The 10,000-nt window shown below is 37.4% G+C and overlaps 3 protein-coding genes across 3 annotated transcripts in view; 1 reads left to right on the top strand and 2 right to left on the bottom strand.

Annotated features, from left to right (window-relative positions):
• The first annotated feature begins 551 nt into the window (after window positions 1-551).
• On the top strand, window positions 552-1,552 carry LOC102596097 (3-isopropylmalate dehydratase small subunit 3-like). The gene has a single exon (XM_006367396.2). It carries the CDS (start codon window positions 617-619, stop codon window positions 1,385-1,387), a length of 771 nt encoding a protein of 256 aa, XP_006367458.1. The 5' UTR covers window positions 552-616; the 3' UTR covers window positions 1,388-1,552.
• On the bottom strand, window positions 1,415-5,284 carry LOC102600028 (non-functional pseudokinase ZED1-like). Its single transcript, XM_015305434.1, has one exon. The coding sequence runs from the start codon at window positions 5,231-5,233 to the stop codon at window positions 4,112-4,114; it is 1,122 nt and encodes a 373-aa protein (XP_015160920.1). The 5' UTR covers window positions 5,234-5,284; the 3' UTR covers window positions 1,415-4,111.
• Window positions 5,285-7,392: 2,108 nt separating this feature from the next.
• LOC102595760 (inactive serine/threonine-protein kinase At1g67470-like) overlaps window positions 7,393-10,000 on the bottom strand; it is a 9,273-nt gene continuing 6,665 nt past the window's right edge. Inside the window, exon 2 of the mRNA XM_006367395.2 lies at window positions 7,393-8,005. Within this exon, the coding sequence (XP_006367457.1) occupies window positions 7,515-8,005 (491 nt within the window). The 3' untranslated portion in view covers window positions 7,393-7,514. The remainder of the gene's footprint in view (window positions 8,006-10,000) is intronic.

Genomic DNA, 10,000 nt, shown 5'->3' with positions numbered 1-10,000 from the left:
AATGGAAGTCTCCATAGCAAATGGGACTATAATTATGGACCGTAATTACGAAAACTATAGCTATAAAATCTTATTATGTATTTTTCTTTTTGCTATTTATGAAATTCTCTTACTTATTTTGCACCGTCCCGTACATCAAATATGAAAAATTACCTAAATATACAACTTTTATTTTATCACATGCTTTAAAATCTCCTACCATATCATTAGTATCTATTCTCTCATATTCTCGTATATATTACTTTACGTAATGTATTGATAGATACATCAATTTACGTATCGGGACGTACGCAATGTATTAAGTCATTGAGTGATGTATCAAAAACTGCTATGTAATGTATCGAAATGTTGATGAATGTATCCAAAATTAAGACAGGATGTATTAGAACATTTTGGAATGTATCTGGATTCCACCTAATTTTAGGAATTTGGAAAAAATAGTCGCACTGGTCCAATAAAATTGGCGGCTTTCCTGCTAATCTGATCTATTGTAAGCCCAATAGCTAAAAAATTCTAAGGCCCAATATAGCTAATAAGATGTCTGCCCACGTTTTAGTACATTCTTTCAACGAAAAATTAGCAATCTCCATTTCAACGCCACCCCGAGCTTTCATCAATGGCGGCTTCAACAGCTCTTTCCAGTTCCATCACCACCTTCAAACCCTCTTCGTTCCAACCACGCGCCTCCTCTATTAACCCTCTCCCCTCCGTCAAATTCCAATCAATCTCTTCCAATAACCCTTTAATCTCGCATTCCGTCTCAGCTCCGAAAAACTCCACTGTCGCACCTCTCCGTTCCGCCGCCGCCTCTACTACACCGGAAACCACCAAGACCGCCACCACATTTCACGGCCTCTGCTACGTCCTCGGAGATAATATCGACACTGACCAAATCATCCCAGCAGAATACCTAACCCTTGTACCTTCAAATCCAGATGAGTACAAGAAACTCGGGTCGTACGCTCTATGTGGACTTCCCTCATCGTACCAAACCCGTTTCATCGAACCGGGTGAATTCACGTCAAAGTACTCCATCGTCATAGGTGGCGACAACTTTGGGTGCGGGTCATCGCGTGAGCACGCGCCGGTTGCTTTAGGTGCAGCTGGTGTATTGGCAGTGGTGGCGGAGTCGTATGCGAGGATCTTTTTCAGGAATTCAGTTTCGACTGGTGAAGTTTATCCGCTTGAATCGGAAAAGAGGATTTGTGAGGAGTGTAAGACTGGTGATGTGCTAACTATTGAAATTGGGGAGAGTAGATTGATTAATCATACAACTGGGAAAGAGTATAAATTGAAGCCTATTGGTGATGCTGGTCCTGTCATTGAAGCTGGTGGCATTTTCGCTTATGCAAGAAAGGCTGGAATGATTTCTGCACGAGAAGCTTAGTTTTCCAAGTGGTAATTGGCTCAGTACTTTTTAAAGTTCTGTACTTTATGCTTGCTGAAAAAAGATTATTGCATAATAAATATGGTGTTTGTTGTATGACTTGGTGAAAAATTCAGCACCTTTAAAGTTGTCTTTGTGTTTTGTTTATGCCTTTTTCAGTATAAATCGATGGATAAACTACATTTGAATTCAAAAATAGTTGGGTTGACTATATGTCTGGAGGATTATCACAATTTTATTATAATAAGTTTGCTTTTTGTTTGATGACCGAGAAATCTGTCTGGACCAACTTTAGGACCAGTCCCACCCTTGGAAATTCGGGATAAGGGGTGTGCCGCTCTTTCCTTCTCCGCTTAAATATCAAGCTGCATCATTGATTCATTATAATTAGATTGTTTTTATGCTGACTGTCAACTTAGCATTGTTTCTCTTTAATCCGGGCATGAGACCGGCTTTGCTTTGCGACATAGGCTGTATTATGTACTTATCATTTTTTTTAACAAAAAAAGGGGCATAGGCTGTGTTATGATGGCTGCTTTATGATTTGGATAAAAGAATCAGTTGCCCTAAAAGTGTATCTAAATAAAGTTTTGTTATGCCTATGGGTAAATCATTTTTGAAATATGTTTACAGTTTACCACCTACTGACACCTTGTAGTTTTATGAGAACTGAAGAGCTTGCCTTTGCTAGATCTTTATGTTATTAAGGTTTGAGTGTTCGATTAATATCTGGTTTTATGCAAGGAGATACATTCACCCACCTCCTTCACCTTCCTTAAATTGTCCCAAGAAAGAATGTGGTTTTGAAATGAAGACCCTCAAAGTTACAACTTAGCCCTACAGGAACTTGGGAACGGTTCCTCAAAAGAGATCATTTTATTCTTGGAGCCAATTAAATTATGAAGATTTTGATTCAGGAGTTTGTATGACATGAAATTTTATCGCATTTGATATGAGCTTGCAAAGTTTGCCTAATAATGATGAGCATACATGACGCACGTCGTGGATTGGTTGATCCTTTAAAGGTGATTTTTATCGCGTATCCCAGGAGCTAAGTTGAAAATCTTGTGCCTCTTGTCTTCCACTAATTTACTTGGTAGTCACACACAAGTCAATCTAAGGTTCTAAATTGTTGTGGTTCAATATGTAGTTCTAGTTCCTGGTGTTATCTCTCTTAAGTTTTTTGTCTTTCACCTTATGCCATGTGAAGTTTCCTCTTTTGCTTCTTAGTGAAAGCAAGTTTCGTGGACCTGTAATAAGCATAACTTCCTCTTTTTATACCTAATGCTTATCTGGATGAATAGGCTATTAGTAATTTAGATCATTTGAGAATTGGCTCCATGGCTTGTCTTGTCTCCAGCTAAAACGAGGAAATTATCCCGAAAGCTTACTCTAATTATTCCAGAGACTGAAATGGTTTGTTTCCAGTGGAAGAAGGCAATTTCCTTAGCTCGTTTCAGTGGATTCGCAAAAAGTTTATCATCTACATATATCTATTGTTACAGCCCCTTCTCCTTTCTCTATAGAGTCAATTTTGATTCAAAAACCTTTGGAGGGTTTGCAGCATCAGCAAACTGGTGTTATAGACAAGTCACTAATCTCCCTTCTCTTGAACTAACTTGATATTGTATGCGTGTGATAACAAAGTAGTTTCTCCTAGGAATCAAGAGAAATTCACACTGCTTTTGTGTTAAATTTTGTGATGCCTAAAAGATGCTGTTTAATTATGTGCCTTCCCAGTAGTAATAACCATCTATATAGTAGCTGCATAAACTCTGGGATTAGAGTTGTGGCTTCCGAGTAGTCATTGCAAACTCACAATTATAACTACGTGAGCCTCTTAGCAAAAAAAAAACTATGTGAACCTGGCCTAGCTCATGATAAATTCTCCAGCTTTACTATACAAGAACTATCAATATGTTAAAATCAGAGAATCTGTCTGTTTTCCTAGTAGAGAGGACCTTTAGCATGAGCTGAAAAGTTACAATCCCATCTTACATTTTGTTTTAATGGGTCGAACAAGGAACATGTATCCTGTGGTTGATTTTACCTTCCTCAAAAAACAACAACCTGTATCTTGTGCTTGAAGAATTTAGATACTTGGTTTCGTAAGCACTGAAATGTTTTATGCCTGATTAACAAGGAAAAAGGTAAAAATCAAGTGTAAATATAAGCAGTGGCATAGTCTGAAACTACTAAAAGGTAATTGGATGTAAGTTACAAAACTAACATGGTCTCACTTTATTTTAGTATTCAAACACTAAGATCAATTAGATTCAATCCAACAACAACAACATACCCGGTGAAGTCCCACTAAGTGGGGGCTGGAGAGAGTAGAGTGTATGCAGGCCTTACCGTTACCTCGTGGAACTGAAGTAGAGAGGCTGTTTGTGAAAGACCTTCGGCTCAAGTGCATTAAACTCAAGTAAAAAAGAAGAAAACAATGAAGAAAGTATAACAGTGATATGAAAAGTAGTGTAGAGCTTACAAGAAAGAAATAATATCAGCAGCAAAATGTGTGATAATTGAAACACAATACACTTAGATTCAGTCCAAATAGAGCACAAAAGTCGGTTCTAGCATTTAGTAGTAACTTTTTCCCAGGTCCTAAAAACTAAATGGGCAATTTCATTGTCTGCAGATCTCATCTATTGACTATCGTTCAACATAAATATGATGGTATAAACAAACTTCATTTTACACCTCATGTATTAAAACAAATATTTAATTTTGATCAATAGTGAGGGCACGGTAGCAGTTCTCAATTCGGCGTAATTCCTTAGCAACATGAATCATATATGGTCTGTTTTCTCCTTTATACGTTGTGCATTTCTTTACAAGATCCAAGTAGTCTTCCAATTGTTGTCGAATCTCAATACCGTGCTGTTCCAAAAAGGTAGAGTCTGCTATATCTATTGCACTACTCTCTTTAATGTAGAGCTCAACCATGGTTGGTGGATTTGGATCTTTAAAATCTGTTGTTTCTTCATAAATTCTAGAATCCACTCTATCCATAACATTACCTTCTTCAGTATTGGATTGCATACTATCAAGAGATTCCTTTCCGGTTAATAACTGAAAGAAAAGAACTCCGAAGCTGTAGACATCAGTTTTTTGAGTAACAATACCCAGGGAGGCATATTCTGGATCTAAATACCAAAATGTTCCGCACAGTACAGCATCTTGTACCTCCAATTCCCCTGGAGGTAATGACATAGACAAGGAGAAGTCTATTATTTTGGCAATGCCGCTGTTCTGATCTATCATCACTTTGTGAGGCTTTATATCTCTGTGGATGATGGGTGTAGTAAATTCTGTATGGAGAAAAACAACTGTAGAAGCGACCTCATTGGCAATTCGCAATCTCTTTCCCCAAGATAATGATCTTTTGGTCTTATGATCACCCTCTCTGAAAAGTAGATCGCTGAGAGTTATAGCCTCAACATATTCGTACACCATAACTGGTTCTTCAAATTCTAGACAGCAACCAACAAGTCTCAGCACATTCTTGAGATGACTCATCTGAGCAGTAATTGCTATATCTCGGTGGATATTGGTGAATTGACATCTACTGAACCTAACTAAAATGGAGCGGTTGTCCAGTGAGCCTGTAACCATAGACACATGGGAGAGCTCCATTTTGCTTTTAGAGTGTTTTATTGCCCTCTCGATCTCAGTGGCAGTGAAATAACGGATGGGAATTCTGCAATTTCCATCGCATAAAGCAAGAAGCTCTTCTAGCACTGCACCTCCATTCTTTAAATAACAATCCTCCTCTTTCTTCCGCCTTTCTGCTGAGGCAGAGGAAAAAAGTCTTTTCCTTGTTAGTACCCTGAAGAAGTACATTTTTTCTTGCAATACCTTGTGCTGATTTTGAAGTCTCTATTCTCTGGTGTCCACTAGGTTATGTGCATTGGGATTAAATCTAATAAGGCATACCATCATCACTAGTGTAATTTATGAACAACTTGGAAGAAATTTCCTGCTGGTCTTTATTTGTGTGTTGAATCCACACAAATGATGGCGATTGATTGGACTCTCTTCTGAATTTCCAAGCACTTTCATCGCCATTGTTTGTCAAGTTCTACCTAATGTCGTCACCCTATCAATTAATTACTCTGTTCTACATTAAATATTTTGGTTTATCTTAAGGAGTTGACTCAGTTAACTGTAGTTAGGTGTGTGAGTTCGTTGCAAACAGTTTTAATTTAACTCAGGTGATTAAGTACTTTAGTTGGTTAACACAAACTCTATAGTGAATAGCCTCCTAATCCTTCAAATATTAGCTATGAATGCTCCTCAATACTTTTAGAAGATTGAAAACTTCCCAAGAAGATTACCTAATTCCTATTTATAGTTACATTGGGACAAAAATGCCCTTTGCACACAATTTCGTGGAGCCGAAATATTTTTGTCTCCACGTTGCTCTTGCTTTTCTTTAGGTTTTGTTTCTTCAAGCTTCAGGTGATTTTCCTGGAGCTAAATTGTGGCGACGTTTTGTTTTGTCTCCTGTTTTTCTGCTAACTCCAGACTTCTCAATTTTGTGGAGCAATTTCGTCTAGTCATTTATTTTCGTGGACTGAATCAGATCTTCTCATTCTCAGACTTATCCGAATTCAAGTTCTTCTACTGGCTTTACATGGGCATGATTTTTGTGTCTTCTCTTTTCTTAATCTTTTGCTCCAACTTCCCATTTTTTCATCATTCTTCATCAAATTCTTCATGCTTTTCTTTCTTGGGTTCCAAATGCTGAAATTGACCAACTTAAGTTAGTTTAGGTTATTAAATTGTACTCAAATACTATTTAATTGACAATTGATATTTTGCTAACTTATCACAATGCACTTTCCAGTGCTGCCACTGTATAGTTGTTCTCTAAGATACCATAGGTGTTTTATGTCCACTCAAGTCCTCAATCTAATTAAAAGTGTTGCAAGTTTCTTGAGATGGTTTACAAATTGTTGTGCCATGTGGAGTTTCCTCTTTTTGCTTCTTAATGAAAGCAAGTTTCGAGGACCTAAAATAAGCAAAGCATAACTTCCCCTTTTTATAGCTCTGGATGAACATGCTACTAGTAGTTTAGATCATTTGAGAATTGGCTTGTCTTGTCTTGTCTCCAGCTAAAACAAGGAAATTGTCCCAAAAGCTTACTCTAATATTCCAGAGACAAAAAATGGCTTGTCTCGTCTCCTTTCTTTATGGCATAAATTTTGTTTCAAAAACCTGCGTACAGTTTGCAGCAAATGTAAACTGGTGTTATAGACAAGTCACTAATCCTTCTACCAGCGGTGTCAAGGGTGCCTCATAGAGATGCTAAAGATTGTGCTATGCAACAGGCACATATTGTAACTTCAATTCTATACTTTTGCTTTTCCTACCTTGGTTAGTCTTATTTGTGTGGACACTATGATAAATCGTATCGCTATGAACTGACTTGAGGTTTATGCTTGTGAATTGTGATCACGAAGTAAATTCTCCTAGGAATTAATAGAAATTCACACTGCTTTTGTTTTTATTCTGTGTTAAATTTTGTAATTCCCAAGGGATGCTATTTGATTATGTGCCTTCCCAGTAGTAGTCACTGCAGGGATTAAAATTACGGTTTCCAAGTAGTAATTACACATTAACAAATTATAACTACTAAAAAAACTAGCCTAGCTCATATAAGATTCTCCAGCCTGACTAAACAAAACCTATCAATATGTTAAAATTAGAGAAATTCTCTGCTTTCCTAGTAGAGAGGACCTTTTGCATGAGCTGAAAAGTGACAATCCACCGTGCACCTTAACCATAGCTTCACAGTGACAACTTTTATTGAATGTGTAAGATAGGTGGAAGGTGGTGACACACAACACAACGCCTGGTCAACAAGGAAAATGGTAAATATATGCAGTTGCATAGTCTGAAACGAATGAATGAAAGTTATTAGATGTCAAATACAAAACTAACATGGTGTCTCATTTTTTTAGTCTGTAACAAAAAGATCAAGTTAGATGCATCCCAAATAGAGCACAAAAGTAAGTACTAGATTGGCAACTTCATTGTCTGCAGATCTCATTTATTGTTCAACATAAATATGACAGTAGAAGCAAACTTCTTTTTTCACCTCATGTATTAAAACAAACATTTAATTTTGACCAATAGTGAGGGCACGGAAGCATTTCTCAATTCGGCGTAATTCCCTTGCAACATGAATCATGTATGGTCTGTTTTCTCCGTTGTAAGTTGTGCATCTCTTAACAAGGTCTAAGTAGTCTTCCAATTGTTGTTGAATTTCGATTCCATGCTCTTCGAAAATGGTAGGATCCACTCTATCTATTACACTGTTCTCTTTAATATAGCGATCAACACTGTTGGGTGGAAGATTTTCAAAAGATGTATCCATAGCATTACGCTCTTCAATATTGGATTTGTTGTCTTCTTCACAATCTATTGGCTCTTTTGAAATTGCAGAATCCACCATTTCAACCATTTTTTTTCCAGTTAATAGCTCAAAGAGAAGAACCCCGAAGCTGTAGACGTCAATTTTTTGAGTAATAATATCATAGAAGCCATTTTCAGGAGCTATATACCCGATTGTTCCGAGCACACCATCTTCTGATTTCATTTCCAATTTTCCTGAGGCAAAGATATGGAGAGTGAGAAGTCCAAAATTTTGGCCACGCCGCTATTCTGATCTATTATCACTTTAGATGACGCTATATCTCTGTGGATAATGGGCGTAGTAAATTCGGGAAACAATTGAAAGTGAAGATGATCCTCTTCCACTTGGACCAAATCCAACTGTTGCACAAATGAAGAATTATGAAGATGCGAAGTCAAGGAAACCCAAGGCTCTCACATGTCTTCATTCAGCACTTTCAGATGTGATTTTCACAAGAATAATGGCTTGTGAAACACCTAAAGAAGTATGGGAGAAACTAAAAGAGGAGTTCGATGGAAGTGACAGAGTGAAGGCTGTCAAACTCTTAACTCTCAAAAGAGAATTTGAGATGTTAAGGATGAAAGAAGGAGATACTGTGAAAGAGTATTCTGCCAAACTTATGGAGATTGTAAACAAAGTAAGGCTGTTTGGTGAAACCTTTCCAGATTCAAGGGTGGTGGAGAAGATGATGATAAGCTTACCAGCAAGGTTTGAGTCCAAGATTTCAGCAATAGAAGAATCTTGTGATTTGAAGACTTTATCTGTGGCAGAACTGATCAGCAAGTTGCAAGCCCAAGAACAAAGATCAAGTATAAGAGATGAAGAAGTAGCAGAAGCGGCGTTTCAAGCACAACATAAAGGCAAACAGCCTATGAAGGACAATAGAAGGATGGAAGGAGATAAATTAGAAAAGGGAAAACCAAGGAAGGAATCTTCAAAGAGAGGGAAGTTTCCACCTTGCAGCCACTGTAAAAGAACCAATATTTATCAAGAAAAAGACTGCTGGTTCAAAGGAAAGCCACCGATTCAATGTAGATTTTGTAGAAAGATGGATCATATTGAGAAAAATTGTAGGGCCAGGCAGAATCAACCACAACAAAACCATGTGCAGCAGGCAAATTTTGTTGAAAAATCTGAAAATGAAGAAGAAAGCTTGTTTATGGCTTCTCATGAAGAAAACACAACCAACAAATCCTCATGGTTCATAGATAGTGGATGTACGAGTCATATGTCACACAATGAGCTCATGTTTCATACACTTGACAAGTCAATCAAAACTAAAGTAAGGATGGGAAATGGTGAGACGGTAGATGCACTTGGAAAGGGTTCAGTTGCCTTTCAAACTACACAAGGTACAAAGTTTATACATGATGTGTTGTATGTTCCTTCTTTAGCATGTAACTTGTTAAGTGTGGCTCAAATGATGTCTAAAGGCTATTCCTTATTTTTTAAGGACAAACATTGTTTGATTTTTGACTCCGAAGATAGTTTGATTGTTAAAGTAAGAATGGTGGATAAAACTTTTCCTTTAGATGGGAGGTTTGATAGTGCAAATTTTGCAAGTAAGGATGAGTCATGGTTGTGGCACAAAAGATATGGTCATTTTAACTATGCTACTTTAAAGTCTATGTATGAAAAGGGCTTGACTAAGGATTTACCTGAGATTTCACTGTCTAAAGAAGTTTGTGAGTCATGTCAGATGGGTAAGGTACACAGGAAATCATTTCCTAAAAGTGCTACCTGGAGGGCAACTGAAAAACTTGAACTAGTTCACACTGATGTGTGTGGACCTATGCAGGCATCATCTTTGGGACACAATAAATATTTTGTGCTCTTTATTGATGACTTAACAAGGATGACTTGGGTGTATTTTCTGAGTAACAAGTCTCAAGTATTTTCAGTTTTCAAGAAATTTAGAGCTTTTGCGGAAAGACAAAGTGGTTGTAAGCTAAAGGCTTTGAGGTCGGACAATGGTGGCGAATACACTTCAAATGAGTTCAATAAGTATTGTGAAGATATGGGGATTGATCACAAGTTGACAGTAAGCTATTCGCCCGAACAAAATGGAGTCTCAGAGAGGAAGAACAGAACAGTAGTTGAAATGGCAAGATGTTTGCTGCTGGAAAAGAAACTGCCACAAAGCTTTTGGGCAGAAGCTGTTCATACTTCAGTGTATTTGTTAAATAGGC

This window comes from Solanum tuberosum, unplaced genomic scaffold (assembly GCF_000226075.1).
Source record: "Solanum tuberosum cultivar DM 1-3 516 R44 unplaced genomic scaffold, SolTub_3.0 scf00726, whole genome shotgun sequence".
NCBI lineage: Eukaryota > Viridiplantae > Streptophyta > Magnoliopsida > Solanales > Solanaceae > Solanum > Solanum tuberosum.
The sequence above is the reverse complement of the archived record's forward strand: the minus strand, read 5'-3'. Positions and strand labels throughout refer to the sequence as shown.

Excerpts from the sequence above, each read along its gene's own strand:
- LOC102596097 (XM_006367396.2), top strand. The coding sequence starts at position 617 with ATGGCGGCTTCAACAGCTCTTTCCAGTTCCATCACCACCTTCAAACCC.
- LOC102600028 (XM_015305434.1), bottom strand. The coding sequence starts at position 5,233 with ATGTACTTCTTCAGGGTACTAACAAGGAAAAGACTTTTTTCCTCTGCC.